The following is an 18,641-nucleotide window of genomic DNA, read 5'->3' as shown; positions in this document are numbered from 1 at the left end:
AACAGATTTACAGATGGGATTTAAAAATTAACAAAAAATTCACTAAAGGTGTATTTCCTCATTAAAAAAAAAAGTCTGTAAAAACTTAAATGTTTAGCATCAGTCCTGATATTAGCAGTTTATGAAGATGATGAATACAGCAGTTGTGACAAACTAGACAAAAAGCAAAAACCATCACTTGACTAGCAGAGTATGCTTGCCAGCTACTGAAAAAAGCTGCATTTTGAAATCCCTGCAGACAACACTTTTAAAAGATATTACTGATCAATAAAAAAAAATAAACATTTTAAAGAGTTTTTTCTTCTATAAATAAAGAAGGTGTAATTATTTGGTTTGGACTGGAAACAGCATCAAGGATTCACATCCTCTTGCTGAAATGGGATATTTCTATCATACAATGCCACAGATAGTCAGATTTTTCCCCTCTTGAGAAAAGGCTTGCACTTTCAAAACAGCTTGGGCTACTCAAGCTCTAATGCTGAACACAAGTTCCGGCTCCTGAGACATCCACATTACTCCCAGTCAAACAGAGATACCTTTAATTTCTGCCCAACTGAAAATCAACTGAAGAAATAGACAATTTGTGGCTTCTTTTTTTTTTTACAATTTCCAATACCATGATGGTTATGGTTGCTGGGTATTGTGCTAAAAAAAGAAATAAAAAAGACTGTGTCTGCAAGAGAGATTAAAACAAATTTGAAGATCCTGGAAAAAAAAAAAAAGAAATCAACGTGCCTTCTGTAAAGATTACATTTTGAAAATCACGACAGTTGGGAGTGAAAAATAGAACAGTCGTAACAGTAATCCTTCAAGGAAAGTTTACAGCAGTTTCATGTCTCCTTGCTACATTCTTTGAAATCTGTTTTACCAATGTCTTGTGAAGTTCCATTTCTTCCTCAGAGATCAACACAGGTGCACTGAGATGTCTCAATAGAGAAAAGGTAGACATGTGTTGGAGGGTGAGTGTGTGCACATGTGTGGATATTTCTTTTGTACCAGCTTTTAAAAAAAAGCATGAGGAAGGTAAAATCCATGTCAGGCTTTTAATGACAGAGTACTTCACTGTCTGTGCATTTCTTCCATCTTGGTATCCGATCAGTAACTGTAAAATACTTCGTTGCAGCATGTGTCTGCTTTTGTATTCAGAAGGCATTACCTGCCTTTACAGCTTCAATATCAGAAATCAATGTCCTGGCTAAGAAAATCCCAAAAATCTGTAAAGACAAAAAAAACAACCACCAAGCCATTTGTGAGATGAAGCACTTGCAATTTACCAGTATTCAGGAGGTTTTTTACTATTACCGTTAGTCATCATTGCAAAAAGGGAACCTATTTATTATACCTTCTTACAGCACTGTAGTGGTGCCAGCACAACTACTCTTGTGGATAAAGATACACAGTCACAAAGTGAATGCAGGTTCAGATATCACTTCATAGCCGGGATCATCTGGCAAAGCATGCCTATTACTAAAGTAGTAAAGGCAGCAAAATCTTACATAAAATATAACTTTCATGTAATTTTGAATGCTCCTGAAATGTTACAAGTTCCTAGATGGGACAGAGCTGGAAGAAATCCACTTAGAGAAGTGATTCTTATAACACACCTATGCTAAAGTTAAAAATCAGACATTTTCATTCACTCCACAACTCTGGATAATCCTATCAATTTTCTGATCAGAATGTGCAAAACTATCTGTACTGAAATTAAATCCTTATCACAAACAGTAGTGAGAGAAGTCCCAGATTATTCTAAGACATTGAAATTTGAAATTGTAATGTCCACGCAAGTTCTTGGGGATATCTTCCTTTACAAATTGAAGATAAACTGATTATGCAGCACATTTCCTGAAACGTTCTTGGAAAACAACAAAAGGACTGGGGTGAAGCTTTTTGAAAATATGGAAAATTTGATTTAGAAGTAGTCAGATTAAGTCTAACTCTTAGCCTCACCATAAGACACTAACACAGAAGACCGACCCAGTTTGAAAATACAAGTGAACAGTAACACCAAATTATTATGAGTCAACACATTGCCTAAAGATCAGACTTCATATACTTGTTGTCTTGCTAACCGAAGATATACTCAGGAAAGCCCCACTTGGAGCCATGAAAGCACAATGACTTTATGGTTCTAAAGTATCAAAAAACGAAGCAGAGGGCAGTATTGTCATAGCCAGCACTTCACGCTCAGCTATTTTCAGTTAAATGGAAAATACATTTTGTAGTAGAGGTACAATTTGTTATTTCTCACCACAGTGAGGAAATATCACAGCTAAGAAATTTAGGTAAGCTTAAACACGTGCCACAATGGGAACAGCATCTGCTTTGAAAGAAGTAATCCAACATTTTTCACTGAGAAGTTTTATTCTTTGATGTACCAAGTGCTGGAAACCACAGAAATTCCATCTGGTTTTGATAATATCACATTTGCAACCTGTTCACTAATTTCCCTGCTCTTCTTTTGTCAATGTTTTTTCCAGCAGTATGCTACACATCACTTACGGCCCAATGACTGGCAATTTTAGCACGAAGGACAGAATTGTAGTCATTTCACATGTGTGATGTACAGCCTTCTGGCTGTATGCCAGATCTACTGGAGTAGATGACCAGAAAATGTTCCATGCTTCATGGCACATTGAGCTGTAAGCAATATTATTGTATCATATTACTCTATATTAGCATATTGCAACAGTAATTCGTCACTATAATTCTATAGTGAATGTATAATTGTTTCAGATTTTTATAAAGACCTTCACTTCTGTGAGGAGCACCATTTCAGCATAACCAAATTAGTTTGTATCAGATATTTTCACTCCAAGTCCCCAGCCCTATAATTAAATTTAATCCACCTCTCCCTATAACTACCCTTATCTTCCAACAGTTCTGTATCTGAAAACCAGAAATATTTTTCAAAGTAATAGAACAAAAAACCAACCTGTAGCAATGAGATAGCTATGAAGACACCTGCAACAATGTAGATATTTTTGGGTAACCAAGCTTCAAGAGCAACAATACATCCTTTGACAAAAATTTGATCGTCCCATTCGCTCTTGCTCTGAGTGTAAAAAGGAAGACAACATTTTTCTGTTCAAGTTTATTATACAATAAATCACCTGATATAGCTAAATTCATGTCAACTATGCAGTAATGTTTTCAATCAGACCACAGAAATACTTATATGATCCGATCATACTTATAAGATCTGACACGGATGCAATCCTCCTGCCAGTCTTGTTACTACGGTACTTTAGAATCAGCAGATAATACAATTTAGGCTATTAAAACTGAAAATTGATAACTACATTTGAAATGCAAGTCCTACCCCTTCTTCAAACACACCTTTCCATTTCCCATCCTACCGCAGTACAAGTTTAAACAAAGGAAAATCTTTACCACATTCTATTTGCAGTATGATGTAGCACAATCTGGTTTTTCCTATAATTAATCTGACACCTATCAGCAATTCCACCACTTTTTGCCTATGCAAGCACAGAACAAGACAAACAAGATGAGCACAGCAACTTACCTTCTTTCTGATGTCATAGCCACACTGTGTATTCACCACCTTTTGCTGAAAAGCAAAAATATTTAACACAAATCAACTGAATTGTACTCACATCTGTTCAATAGAAATTTCTGTCTTTTAGATACACAAACAAATCAGGACTGACAATTAAGCAAAGCACTAACAGAACACATACAAAAAGTAATGACAAAGCAGAGGTGTACACTAGTGGGAAAATATCTTCCAAATAGAAATCCCAGCTTCTTCAGTCACTTGGCTTTCAAATAGCAAGGACTTTTTCCACAAAGTACAGCAACTGTACTGCCAGCATATAGCCAGTTTGAGGCTATTTCACATAACACCTAAACACCCAAGTAATAATAAAATTTAAAAAAAAAGGTACCAAGTTGACTGACTTATACCTGCAATGGAAAAATACACCTTACAACTCCATCATTTGAAGTGGTATCCAACTTGCTATCCCAATCGGGCCAACTAACGTCTACAAACTACTTGAGCCCCCTCAATTGGTATTTCAAACTCTCACATACAACCCAACTCCAAGAGACAGCCTTGAACACCAAACACTCCAGTTTCAAATTCCAAGTAGGAATGAACACCTTCCAGATCACAACCACATACAGAGATAAATACTGTCATTGAGTTGTATGAGACTTACAAAAACATGTATTATAACTCTGTAATGCATATCTAATTTACACAATTACATTATATTGAACTATTAGTAGATAAATATTTTTTTAATGTACTTATGCCACCTTAAATATAGCAACCAAAAAGATTCAGTGGAATATTAGTGCTCCAAATTGAAGAAGGAAAAAAAAGTAATATTCTGAACAAGGAGTATTTCCCTCATAAAGACTTTCTTGGCTGATTTCCAAGACAGTGAAAAGCCTCAGTGTAACTTAGCAGTGGCTATCTGGTCTGCACTAGGATTGCTGGATTGATTTTTGAGCTGTAACCCTGTAAATATCCCCACTAGTACTTCAAAGCATTACACCCTAGGTCCTACCTCCATATTTGGGCTTCCACCAAAAGAGTCAGATTCCTAACATTTAGTAAATAGATTTTACCAATAAGTACCGAAGTTTGCCAAAACCAGTCTTAACTGGGACAAATTCTGCTTAGCGCTCTCAGGTCCTCACAAACTAGATAAAACAGGCTGTGAATTCAGGGAAATAATGCACAGGGGGAAAGATAATAATAGAAAAAATAAAATCTGAGGGGTGGATGTCAAGTGGATGGGGCCAAACTCTTTTTGGTGGTGCACAGTAATAAGACAAGGAACAAAGGGTTCAAACCTGAAAACTGAAGCTTTCACCTCAGCATGAGAAGAAATTTCTTTACAGTGAGGGTGTCTGAGCACTGGAACAGGCTGCCCAGAGAGGTTGTGGAGACTTCTCCTCTGGAGACTTTCAAAATCCACCTGGATGCATTCCTGTGTGGACAACCCTAAGTGATCCTGCTTTAGCAGGGAGGTTGGACCCACTGATCTCTTAAGGTACCTTCCAACCTCTGATATACTGTGATAACTTTTAGGGCCCTAGTCCTCACACTTTATTCAGGAAATGCTTCTTTTCATAATTCTCCAACAACATCAGAACAACAAAGCCAGGAAACAACTTACAGCAGGATCAGGTATACAACAGGAAAAAGGAACGCCACACTTCTCACGACTTTTGCTTTCACTGCTGCAATTAAAGTATATGTTGAAGTCCCAGTCTTCTGGACCTTGGGCACCACAGCAATGGTTCTGCAACAGATAAACACTTAGTAATAAGGGGTATTTCAGAGGCAGTTTATCCACTGAATGAACTCTCTGGAATGGTATCTATTCATCACCTTCACTTTCTCCTTGACTGTTCTGAAAGAGTACAAAATAAATATTGCAGTGTTTGGCATATTGCTTCTGGAAACAGGTGTCAACAGGACAAGCAAACCCATAAAAATTACGGCTTTAGATGTAATTAGTGTATATCTGCAAATGGGGCAACAAAACAGTTTGTATAAATGCCTCATACCCCTTGTTTCCAAGTCAACCAAATCCAGAAAACCTATTAAAAAAAAAGTTTCTTTATATTTGTGATTCCATCCTTAAATCTTCATGAATCAACAAGTTTTCTTCTGCCCATTTACTCTTAAAAGTAGATCCAAACATTTGTGAATACACTTCCTTTCTTTTAAATGAGCAGGTTTTCATATCTAAATGAATTAACTGGTAAAGTCTTACTAGCTCAAAGGTCAGTCAGCTCTAGAAGTATTTCACACAAGTTTCTTGACCTAAACAGTGTAACATAATTACTATAATTGCAGGTTGGGAAAAACTCAGCATTTCAAGGATTGTTCAGTTCCTGCAACTAATGGAAGCTAGTTTCTTATTAAATTACACTTTACACTTACTGGCCTCAATATTTAAGGGCACAAATCTTTCTCTACAATTTGAACACTTGAAATGTTGTTATCACATGCATGATCTATGTGCCTAGTGAAACTCCATCCTCATGGAATATCTCTAGCATCTCTTCTACTCAGTGCCTGTCTTCACAAAACTTGAAGTCAGTAGATAGATTCATAAGTTATCAAGTTGTGACAGATAGATGTGTACATACACATAGTTTTTGGAAGAAATATTAAACAGAGCTGCACAGAATAGTCAGAATAAACAACCACAAATAAAAACTGTATCAAGTCACCTATGCATTTACTGTGAAAAAAGCAAATGACATTCATCTGCTCTTTCTAGCCCTTCCTTCCCTCAGACATCTACATCTTTGTCAAAAACAACCCGAAAAAAACACAAACAAACCCACCCCAAAACATAAACCTAGAAAAGACCCAACCACACACAAAAAAAATTACAAAACTAAAAAACAACCAATAACAGGCCCAAACTACACTAAACATGTTCATCTACATCAGTAATGTACAGGCTATGAGGTCATTTACAGACCTGGCAGTAATAAAATCAAACAGAATAAGAAGATACCTGCAAAAAACTCCCTGGATCCCAAGGCATACACTGAGAACAGAGCAAGTCAGCCTAAGGTGCATGGCTCCTTAGAAGACTGACTTCAGTGACGTGCTTGAACACACTGCTGCACCTTACTGTTCAATCCTTGCAGAGCTACACTTGTTAATACACACTTCATACTTCCCCTCCATTCTCAGGACAGTGAGTAATGGATCAACAGAACAATTCAGAGACTTTTCTGGTCTCTCCTTTTACAGGTTTATTATCTTGTTAATCTGGGTTGTGAACTCCTTTTAGTGAGCTAAGTCTTTTGGTTTTTGTCAAAAAGTATTTAACTGGAAAACAACTGTAAATCAGATTAACATATTAAGAGTGGTTGACTGCAGTGAAACCAAATAAATAGAAGGAACAAAAACTGAGTTGACAACATTGAAATAATTACTGGTTTTGGTTGGAGTCAGGAGAATCCTTACCTTACAATGCTCCTTTAGCACTAAAACATAAAGCAAAACTGCACTGAAATCCACCCAAGCAGCTCAAAGAATGTTTCCATAATCAATGCACACAACAGTGAATGAACATGACAGGTAAGTTGCTGGTAATTTACAACTAATCAAGCTGGTATCCACTGCAAAATGGGATTTTCCATCAAACTGAGATGTGAGGACATTTCTAAACAAGACCCTCTAGAAGATGGAAGACATGAAAAAACAACCTTCTTTCATAAAGAGGAAAATATTATACAACACAAACATTTTACCTCTTCATGAAGCACTCACATGTGTACTCTGTTTCTCTCCTTTTAGCCACACACAAATGAATAAAGTCATAAGAGCTATCCTCACTGGGTACTTCCGAGGCATGATTACAAAATCATTTCACTGAAGGAAAGCCTCCAGGTCCTTACTAGGCCTTATCGTTTGCTGGCGTACATCACTATCCTCAAATAACCAAACAGGAGCTGGTTCAACCTTCTTTGACAAATGCCTAGCTAGAGAACAGGTTTTCCCAGTTATAAACGCTCTTGTGCTTCAAGATGAGGTTCATCTTGGAAGATACAATACTGCAATGCATCTGTGTACAAGACTGGGGTGCCTCCTAAAATAGAGTGCAGACTACCAGTTCCTTTTTGCACAACTTCAAGTTTTTTTTGCTTACTTCTCACTTGAGCTGGTGCAACACTGATCAGAACTGGAAAACAAGTCAAGAAAGCCAAGAACAGATGGATGTTTGGCAGAGATTCTGCATTTGCAGTTAGAACAGTACTGTACCTCAAGAGTATCTTGCTTCCCTCACGTATTCAATGCAGAAAGAGCAAACCAGCACACCTGTAGCATGCCACTATTAGCTACAGAATACAATAAATTAACAAAAAAGGAAATCTTCCATATCTGCATCTTCCCCTAGAATGAATGGGGGAAAAAAAGTGACAGGATATACACTTACAATTTTCTGTAGCGAATCAATGAGGTTCTGGAGGTCAATATCATCTCGGTAGGACTTAATGTTATTCTCAAAGAATTCCTTGACCCTATCCCTCACCCAATCCTGGAACAGGAAAGCCAGAACTGCCACTGCCAGCTCCAGCAGGAATATAAACACAATAGCTCCACAGAACTGTAAAAAAAAAAAAAAAAGAAAAAAAAAGAAAAAGAAAAAAATCATCCCAAATTAGAAAGCACCCATTCACACTCCATATCCTATGCCAACTCCAGCATTAGGGCACAGAGAATTATCCTGAAATGCTTCCTTGGCACAGATACCATGAGAACACAGCCTGGTAAATGAGAAAACAATGCACAGAAACTCCCAAGAGGCAGAGTTACCTTTTTGTTGTGGTCACCTGAACACAACAGCAAAATGAGAACCATAACACAGTTATTACACACAGCAGTAAAAATACTAATAAATGAGAATTCACAAAACACAGGGCTAAAGTAGTCTTGATGTTACTCCTTGTGCTGTTTTCAGTTTGTGCGGTTATTTTTGTTGTTGGTTCTGGTTTTTTGTCTGTTTGGGGGTTTTCTCTTGATCTTATTTTGTTCTGTCCAGATTTACAGATCTAAAGCAAAGAAGCCTCATTATAAACATTTCAGTCACTGAAACTTCCAAGTTTTGCCCACCAAACCTTTAAAAGTTTAAGGGATTTTGTCCTCCCTAAGCCACTACTATCTCCTCTCAATAATTTCCAACTGATTAAGTATGTTCCAGATCATCGTATTTTGTGGTATTACATACACAGTGTTAGATTCTGGTATACATGCTGTAAACAACATTGCTGTATAGCAGAAAGAAAAAAAGGCAAGAAACGTTTCCCAGAAAGAGGAAAATATACATCAACTATGAACCTACACTGCTTTTAATACCATTACTTAAAAGGCCCATCAGGGGGTGACATTTACCATATACACTGTAACAAAGCAAATGCTACAAATGAATTCTCTGGGTTTGCTACTAGTTCTTTACCCATCATTCCCGGCTTTCACATGCATAAAAAGCCATTCATACCAATGATGTTACTTACAAACTTCAGAAGGCAGATATTCTCTCTCAATGCTCCAACACAACCAGCAAATCCTAAAGTAAACATCACTATTCCCACCACTAAGACAAGCACCACTGGGTCCAGACCATGAAGACCAGTCACCTTTGTCAGATCAGACAATACACCCTGAAAGAAAAAACAGTGTAAGAGAAAAATGTGACTGCTCTAAGTATCTTTTTTCATTTAACATTCCTTCTGGACATTCATAATTTCAACACGATTCCAAATGAATTAGTTGCAAACCCTTGAGCTTGCCAACAGCAGCCCATGCTGTCCTGTTAGAAAGTGGTTAATGACAAAATCAAATTTTATTCACCCTTGCAGAGGAAGTATTAATGCAAAGTTACAGCTAGTAATGCTTTTAATAAATAAATCCACTGCAGTGAACTTCTCAGATGACATTCTCCTAGATACATTTGCCTAACAGGCTTCCACAAGATGGTGCCAAAAGCTCAATATGGAACTACATGAATATTCAGTGGTACAGGCAAAAGAATGAATGCTTTATATCATCTTGAAATGCATCAATTGGAATGACACACCCTTTCATAGTCTGTTTCAGAAAACTAAATACATGAAATTTTCCCAATTTTAGTATTTAGGCAGCAGAAAGGGAGAGACAGAACAGGTTATGGATGTCATTTTAAGGGAGGGGAATAAAATTTTGGTTTTGTTTCCAAAGGAAGACTTTTTCCTCTCACCATTTCAGTTACATCCCTTCAATACTGAATAGTCTTAGGAAAGTTCCTCCAAATCTTGCAAGAATACAGAATTATAGTCTAAATACTCCCCTTTCACCCCAAATAAAATTCTTACACCAAAAGAAACTATCTATCCCCTATAAGATACTTGCAAATTGCCAAATTTGTCTGCATTTTGTGTTTTGTTAACTATCCAGACATACCACTCATCTTGACAACAATATTGCCTATTAAGCTTGGTTGCCTAGACCTTAGGACAAAATTTCTAAGTTCAGTAAATAGAAGCCCTTATTTTTAATTTAGGTTTTAAAGAAACTAAGTTCATACACCAGCTACCATTAAAATCCCATCAAATATGTCTAACACAAGCTTCCCATGTAGCATGCAAGAACAATATGCAACACAGAGAAGATGGAACAGACAAACAGATGAAACTTAAAGCTGTGGAGAACAATTTGTAGGGATGTCCAGGTGGCCCTGCAAGAGTCTGTGTGTTTATCATACATTCATCAGCAAGAGAGCATTTTAATAAGGAAATACTTTCCCTTTAAAATACAGAAATAAAAGATATAAAATACAGTACAATATCCTGTAATCATCTTCACTATATTCTTTATAAAGTATATTTTGAAGCTAGCTATGTTTACTGTAAGAAAAAGGTATCAGAGACACCACCACCCCCACCCCCCCCCCCAAAGTCATTCATATAAGTAGTCTAACTCTGCCAAAGGAAGGCAAATTTTCATCTTGCTACTCAGGTATTTGTGCTAGAGTTAAGTGCAAAGATTATATATCCTAAGAGAGGATCTTGGAAATATCCTTATCATTTAAGTACTTACCTCAAAATAGCATCTACAAAATACAGCATTGGAAAAACATGTCCACACAGAAAAATATCAGCTGATGAAAAAAATCACTTACAGGAGTTCAACTGCTTTCATTATGTTTCATAACAGATCTTGTAAGGGTACTCCGTTTGGCAACAGCAAGATAATTCTTTTTACCAAAACCGGGTGAAGGGATGAAAAGTGAAAAAAGGTAGCTGAAGCATAGACTTCAGAATTGTCATGTGATAGCTAGTGACTAAAGCTGAAACAGCTTGTTAAAAAGCAATCACTGCTTATAGATTTCCAAGAGTTCACTAAGTCTTGGGAAGCAAAGACTTTTCTAGCATCACCAGTGATGCATTTCCATTCTTACAAACTGTAACACCTTGCAGGTACCTATCAAATTTGGTCTACTGGTTTAGTGATGAGAGTCCCACCTAATCAAACCTTGGCTCAGATCCCACAAGCAAGGAAAACACACCAAGATTAGCTAGGCTAATTCACTGTCTTTGTGGAACCAATACACTATGAAACCAAACACTGTGACAAGGATGTTGCAACTTTCACAGCTATTTCCAGTCGCATCCTCCCCCAACAAAAGCTAACTTTTTTTTTTCCCCTTTTCCTCTAGAAAATCTCGCTTGCTCAAGCAACATCTTTTGGAAGAGAACTTCCTCTCGTCAAAACATGTTACGAAGAAAAGTTGGCAGGAACTGAGCTTTATTATTCACCCTCAGATGACGTTGTTTCACAACAGTTTCTTCGTGATCACATTTGATGGTTACAAAGTTCTCTTTAAAAAAATGAAGTTGAAGGAGAGGAGGTCTGCCTAACAGAAGACATTAAGCAAAAAGTCCTGATGGAAAGAACTAAATAAGAATTATTTTATGGGACTATCTTATTCTACCTCACTCATCTCTCCAAGGATGCTTCTGTCTCTGCCATCTGCAGGACAGTAAAAGCTCTTTGAAGTAGAAGCTCCCCTTTACAACAGCATCTAGATTTCCTACAGGTATACAGAAATTAAGTCTGATACCTGAAGCCAGTGTCCAAAAAATCCAAGAATAAAATTGTCTTCCTTTTAGTCACTTAGAACAGTGAATTAAAAGTTCAACTCTACATGCTTAACTTGTTTTCAACTTGAATTCATGTAAGCATTATGCCACCATCTCAACTGTTTGCAACAAAGGGCAAACATGGATTTGCTTTAGAATAAGCACATACATAAATATCCAGTACAGCCCATCAGCAAATGCCAAATCAGTTACTGTTATGAGACACAGGAGTATAGATACTACAAAAAACATCTGACATAGACACAGTTGATTTCTTAAAATGGATTTCCATGAACTCGATGTTGATTATTACAGTAATGCATTGCCACCGATTATTAACAAGTAACTTCTAGAAAGTTTACATATACCTCCGTACAAACACATATACAGATCAGCAGATTAAACACACTAAAACAGAGTAATTTAAGACTGAAAGATCTGCCTGACACAGGCAAGTCCAAAACTGGATATGGTACTCCACATGTGGCCTTAAATGGGATGTATATTGTTGGAAGAAGCCCCTCTCTCAACCACTGGCCACATTTGTGCTAACTAGTCCAGTATGCTGTTGCCCTTGACATGAGGGCACACCCGATACTGAACTTACGGATTTCACAGACTACACTGCCCAAGCCCCCCTCAGTGAGCAGGGACACCTCCAACCAGATCAGGCTGCCCAGGGCACATCAAGTCTGATCTTGAATATCTCCAGGAACAGGAGGTCAAGGTTTCTTTCCTCACAAAGCTGCCTTCTGAATAGTCAACCCCCAGCCCATACTAATGCATAGGGTTACTCCATCGCAGTCACAGGATTTTGCAATTGCATTTTTTAATTATTATTTTTAAATAACTTTCATACAGTTCCTATTAACCCCTCCAGAGAAGGGCAACAAAACTGGTGAGGGGTTTGGAACACAAGCCCTATGAGGAGAGGCTGAGGGAGCTGGGGTTGCTTAGCCTGGAGAAGAGGAGGCTCAGGGGAGACCTTATTACTGTCTACAACTACCTGAAGGGAGGTTGTAGCCAGGTGGGGGTTGGTCTCTTCTCCCAGGCAACCACCAACAGAACAAGAGGACAGTCTCAAGCTGCACCAGGGGAGGTTTAGGCTGGATGTTAGGAAGAAGTTCTTCACTGAAAGAGTGATTGGTTATCGGAATGGGCTGCCCAGGGAGGTGGTGGAATCATCATCACTGCAGGTGTTTCAGAAGAGACTGGATGAGGCACTTGGTGTCATGGTTTAGTTGATTAGATGGTATTGGGTGATAAGTTGGACTTGATGATCTCAAAGGTCTTTTCTAACCTGGTTAATTCTATTCTATTTCTTCACGCTCTTGGAGTCCCTCTACATAAGAGTTTTGCATTGAAGTAAACCAATTCCTCCCTTTCCATTTATTATTAGCCCTCAACTTGCTGAAAAGAAGTTAAGCTGACCAGTCTCTATCTTCCCAGATCTTCCCCTGTATCATTATTAAAATTGTTTTACCAATAAGCACTGCTTTCCCAACCAGAGGGCTGAGTGTTATTCACCCTGCTTCTATTAATAGTTTATAATTCACTTTGTCTTGGTGATTTCTGCAATATTCCTTAGTGACTTTTAAAACATTATGCAATTTAACTTCTACATGATTGCTCAGAACTACAAAAAACCAATTACAAGACCATAACGATGAGCCAGTTAAATACACCAGATAAAAAAAAGACTAAATTTGACTCACAAAAGTAATGCAAACCAGGATGACTAACATTTTCACATATAGTATTTCCAACATTTTTCACAAACCAGCATGCTCATTCCTGTGCTAAAGGCACAAGAATTATAACCAGAAAGAAAAAAAAAAAAAAAAAAAGACTGTTTAGGAATCAATCTGAAGTACAGTCCTACTGGAAAAAGAAAAAAATACATAAGTTATAAGGACTAGATTTACTTCATGCTGCACTAAGAGACAGGATGTTCAAAACTCTTCCACCACCTGTAGTTTACCTTTGGGTTTACCACTGAAGCACTGCTTCTGGAGTGTTTTTCTCCTGCTTCCCATCTAATGTTCACCAAGATGTTTATCAGAAAACAGACAGATCCATAGAGGCGCTATGGCTAAAAAATAGCACTAGTATGAAAGACTGCACACAGCACAGAACAGCCATGGAAAAATAACTTACAGATTTCATGAGCCATTCAGAAGATCAAAGCCACAGGAAAAGCTTTGAAGCACTTCTGTGCAAGACAGGACAAAGAGCAGAAATAGCTCAGTAAAGATTTAAGAAATAGAGTCTGTTTTGCCTTTTAGTAACTTTGGTGTATGGTGTACCATCAAGTCCATTTGGTAAATGGAGCTTGTTACGAGGTAGTCATTCCCAACACCAGATACTGTGTGCTTTTTTACAGAACAGCAGATCATATCTGAGCATGGAGAAGGCAAATTCAAGACACTGTTAACACCCTCCCTAAAGAGCACCTTCCCTTTTCTAACAGCAGAATAGGAGGGAACTGTGTTTTTGTGTGGAGATAGGCTGCTTACAACATATCAACGATATCAGTGACCAAGTTGTGACAATGCTCACAGAGACAGCGGGGAGAAGGAGATCAAGTACTATCATAAAACTCTTCCACTTTTTGGAAGTGAAAATCCCAGAAGCTCGCTCTCTATGGGAGGTGCTATGTATAAACACTCTGATTAAGGAAGCAGTTCCACTGTGATGGTAATTAAAGTGGTCCTACTCAGCAGCACAACTGAAGAGAGAGAGCACCAGTCCTCCATTATTAAGACAAGGATCAATAAGTCTGCTACTATCCCTTTTTCCTACTGCTTGCAGTCATATTAAAGCCACACTTTTACATTCATAGCAAGCAGGTGAATCATTCATTTCTATACCTATACCATCTTTTCTCTTGTAGCAAGAGAACTCTGTAGGTATATGCTCACACAGACTTCCTCTGAGAAGGTTCTCAGCTTAAATGAACTTTTGTTGAAAATCACAGTATCACAGTATAACTAAGGTTGGAAGAGACCCCAAGGATCGAGTCCAACCTGTCTCCACAGACCTCACGACTAGACCATGGCACCAAGTGCCACGTCCAATCTCCTCTTGAACACCTCCAGGGACGGTGACTCCACCACCTCCCTGCGCAGCCCATTCCAATGATGAACGACTCGCTCAGTGAAGAACTTTCTCTTCACTTTGAGTCTAAGCCTCCCCTGGCACAGCTTGAGACTGTGTCCCCTTGTTCTGGTGCTGGTTGCCTGGGAGAAGAGACCAACCCCTTCCTGGCTACAACCACATTTCAGGTAGTTGTAGAGGGCAATGAGGTCACCCCTGATCCTTCTCTTCTCCAGGCTAAACAATCCCAGTTCCCTCAGCCTCTCCTCACAGGGCTTGTGCTCAAGGCCTCTTCCCAGCCTTGTTGCCCTTCTCTGGACACGTTCAAGTGTCTCAATGTCCTTAAACTGAGTGGCCCAGAACTGGACACAGTACTCAAGGTGTGGCCTAACCAATACAGAGTACAGGGGCACAATGACCTCCCTGCTCCTGCTGGCCACACTATTCCTAATACAGGCCAGGATGCCATTGGCCCTCTTGGCCACCTGGGCATACTGCTGGCTCACGCTTAGGCAGGTGTCAATCAGCACCCCCAGGTCCCTCTCTGTTTGGCAGCTCTCCAGCCACTCTGACCCCAGCCTGTAGCTCTGCACGGGGTTGCCATGGCCGAAGTGCAGCACCTGGCACATAAGAATGTTAGTCAGCGAGATCATGCTCTCCAAGTTTGTTCCTCTACATGGAGACACAATTAACCTAAGCAATTCCACAGAGGGTAAAGTAGAAGACAATAGAATCAACCAAGTTGGAAGAGACCTCCAAGATCATCAAGTCCAACAGATCACCCAAGCCTAACTAATCACTAAGTGCTTCATCCAGTCTTTCCTTAAAGACCTCCAGGGATGCTGACCCCACCACCTTCCTGGGTAGCCCATTCCAATGGGCAATCACTTTCCGTGAAGAACTTCTAAGATCGAGCCTAAACTTCCCCCTGCACAGTTGCAGACTGTGTCCTCTTGTTGGTTGCCTGAGAGAAGAGACCAACACCCATCTGGCTATAACCTCCCTTCAGGTAGTTGTAGACATCAATAAGGTCTCTCCTGAGCCTCCTCTTCTCTAGGCTAAACCACCCCAGCCCCCTCAGCCGCCCCTCATAGTCCTTGTGCTCCAGGCCCCTCACCAGATGGCCTAAAGACTGAAATATTTCAGAAAAATGTTTCTGAAGACACATACTGGGTTTTTTAATGTAGAAGAACTGTATTTTATATTCCTCCCAAATGCTTATTTTTAATGAAGAGGTGAGTAGAGAAGTATTTTTGAAAACACGCTCTCAAAGACGACCCAGTTCATAAAGGCTATTCAAAGATTAAAATCTACCTACCAACCTGCTCTTACAAGTTTACAACATGGTCTAAACATCAAGGGCCATAGGTTAACACTTCATCAAGGACAAGAAGAAAGACTCAAACTCAGGTTAGAACACTTCAATATGGACTTGAGCTCAAATGCTACATGTAACCTTTGCTGGCAGGAGAGGGAAGTCAAAGTTAGACCAGTAATTTCTACCCTTACCTTTTCACTCCATGCCCACAGACCAGCTGCAAGGAAGGCCACTCCAGCTAGCTAAAGAAAAAAAAAAAACAAAACACAAAACAACCAAAAAGGTACATTAGTCTGTAGTACATTAGCACTGCTGTTCAAGTGAAACAAAAAGTCTGTAGTAATGGGACATTCCTGCCCACAAGGTTAACTCTTGCAAAAAGGATTTAGTGTTCTTAATCCACAATATTCTTGCATTTTATAAGTTACTTTTAAAATGTAGTTCAATTTTATTATTCACAAATTCTCAAGAAGCATAATACTGAACTCATGATTCCACAATAGCCTGCAAGTGGGAGTTACCCTTCTTCCAAGCACTTGCACTAAACCTTTGGCCTGCACACTAACAAAGCCTACAGAATAATCAATTTTTGAGTTTATTCCCTATTTTGTCATTTTACAGCTCCACTTTCAGCCAACAGCCATGTTTGACTCTTCCTAACTTCTCATTCTGTGTCACCCTCTTCTCTAATTAAATACACCATTTGTCTGAATCCTTACATTGTTTAAGCCCTTCTGAATTAAGATGAAGTAATGATTCATCTGCTTACTTTCAACAAGCAACAAGTCTAACGCTGACAACACACAAATCCTTCACCAGTTCATATGATTACATAGTGAATATTTCTGAATTATAGTCATTTAAATGAAGCATTGTTCTATTCTTGCTCTAGTCTTTCATTCCCATTCTCAGGCAGTTTGTCTACAATATCCAACTTCAATAATCGAACTAAAATTACCTCCCTACAAACTGAGGGCAGCTACCCCCCCGTAACTTAAAACAGTATTCTATCCTGTTATGCCAATGTAACCCACCACCAGGTCATCAAGCATATTGTATGTTGCTGGAATCCAGAGTGCTGATTCTTCTCTCCTCTTACCTCACTCTTCTCTCATACTCTCACTCTGTCTCTCTGACATATGCTAGGCAATCACCTTGCCTGTCTCAAGAACCAGTGTGTGCAATTCACTTTCATCATAAACTTGTAATTAACGAATTGTGAACCATTCTAGCCATTTCACTGTCAGTTTGCCTTGACTCAATCCTTAGGTATCATTCAAGAGCCTCCCATGAAGCCTTCCTGGGAGGGCAGGTCACAACAAGTCTTATGAGCAGTGGCTGAAAGAACTGGGATTCCTTTTCTCCACACTAAAACTGTGGGGAGACCTTATTGCTCTCTACAACTACCTGAAAAGAGGTTGTAGACAGGTGGGTGTTGGTCTATTCCCCCATGCAGCAACCTACAGGACAAGAGGAAATATCCTCAAGTTCTGCCAAGAGATGCTGCTTAGATTGGACAGGAAAATTCAACAGCCCTGCAGAAAAGGTGTTGGTGGACGTAAAGCTGGACATGAGTAAGCAATGGGCACTTGTAGCCCAGAAGGCAAATCACATCCTGGGCTGCATCAAAAGTAGTACACCCAAGAGACTGGGAGAGGCAATTCTGCCTTTCTACTTTGCTCTGGTAAGACATCACCTGGAGCACTGTGTCCAGCTCTGGACCCCCCCAACACAAGAATGACATGGACCTGATCCAGCAGGTCCAGAAGGCAGCCACAGAGGATTTAAACATATCCCCTACAAGAACAGGCTGTAAGAGTTGGGGCTGGAGAAAAGGCAGCTCCAAGGATTTCAGTACCTGAAGACAACCTACAGGAAGGCTGGGGAAGGACTGTTTAAATGGGCTTGTTGCAATAAGACAAGGGGCAATGGTTTTAAGCTGAAGCAGGCTAGATTTAGATGGGATATAAGGTGGAAGTTCTTTACAATGAGTGTGATAAAATCCCAGAACAGGTTGCCCAGAGATATGGTTGATGCCACACTCTTGAAGACATTCAAGATATATCCCTTCTCACTGCAGGGGGATTAAACAAGGTGAAATGAGGGTCCTTCCAGCTCAATGCATTCTGCCATTCTCTGAAAATACCCTCTATTTACCACTCTTGCACAGAAGTGCTCAAGTGATTGCTATAAAGCACATCAGGGAACTGATCATCCCAGCCTGAACTGAAAGAAACTTGAGGCTTCATCAGCTCACTGAACTAACTGGCCACATGACTGACAGAACAGGCAGCTCAGAGGCAGACATGCTAAGAGAAGGTGTTACCAGCATAAGGGTGAGCAAGCCAGCTACTTGCAAGAGGCATTTTGAAATTCACCTCTGAACAGAATTTGGAAGATGTATAAGGAAGTAGAAACTTCAGTCACAGAGTCACATTTATGACGTATATTGCATAAATGGTTAGATGAAAACATAGACAAAGCAGCTCAACTGCATCCCTTTGAACTGGAAACTAAATCTAGTAACCAGAACCTGGTGCATTTTCTGCTTTAGAACTGAAAAATCCACATTGTTAACATATTGCACTAAGCCATACAACTC

At 39.2% G+C, this 18,641-nt stretch overlaps 1 protein-coding gene across 1 annotated transcript in view; it reads right to left on the bottom strand.

The window, feature by feature from the left end:
* Positions 1-719: 719 nt before the first annotated feature.
* The window catches only part of TSPAN14 (tetraspanin 14), a 37,197-nt gene continuing 19,275 nt past the window's right edge, over positions 720-18,641 (bottom strand). The window contains exons 3-9 of the mRNA XM_054163479.1: positions 16,231-16,281; positions 9,022-9,168; positions 7,944-8,114; positions 5,154-5,279; positions 3,527-3,571; positions 2,936-3,055; positions 720-1,214 (exon numbers count right to left, since the gene is read on the bottom strand). Coding sequence (XP_054019454.1) covers positions 1,143-1,214; positions 2,936-3,055; positions 3,527-3,571; positions 5,154-5,279; positions 7,944-8,114; positions 9,022-9,168; positions 16,231-16,281 — 732 coding nt within the window. The 3' untranslated portion in view covers positions 720-1,142. The remainder of the gene's footprint in view (positions 1,215-2,935; positions 3,056-3,526; positions 3,572-5,153; positions 5,280-7,943; positions 8,115-9,021; positions 9,169-16,230; positions 16,282-18,641) is intronic.

This window comes from Dryobates pubescens, chromosome 8 (genome assembly GCF_014839835.1).
Source record: "Dryobates pubescens isolate bDryPub1 chromosome 8, bDryPub1.pri, whole genome shotgun sequence".
Taxonomy (NCBI): Eukaryota; Metazoa; Chordata; class Aves; order Piciformes; family Picidae; genus Dryobates; species Dryobates pubescens.
The sequence above is the reverse complement of the archived record's forward strand: the minus strand, read 5'-3'. Positions and strand labels throughout refer to the sequence as shown.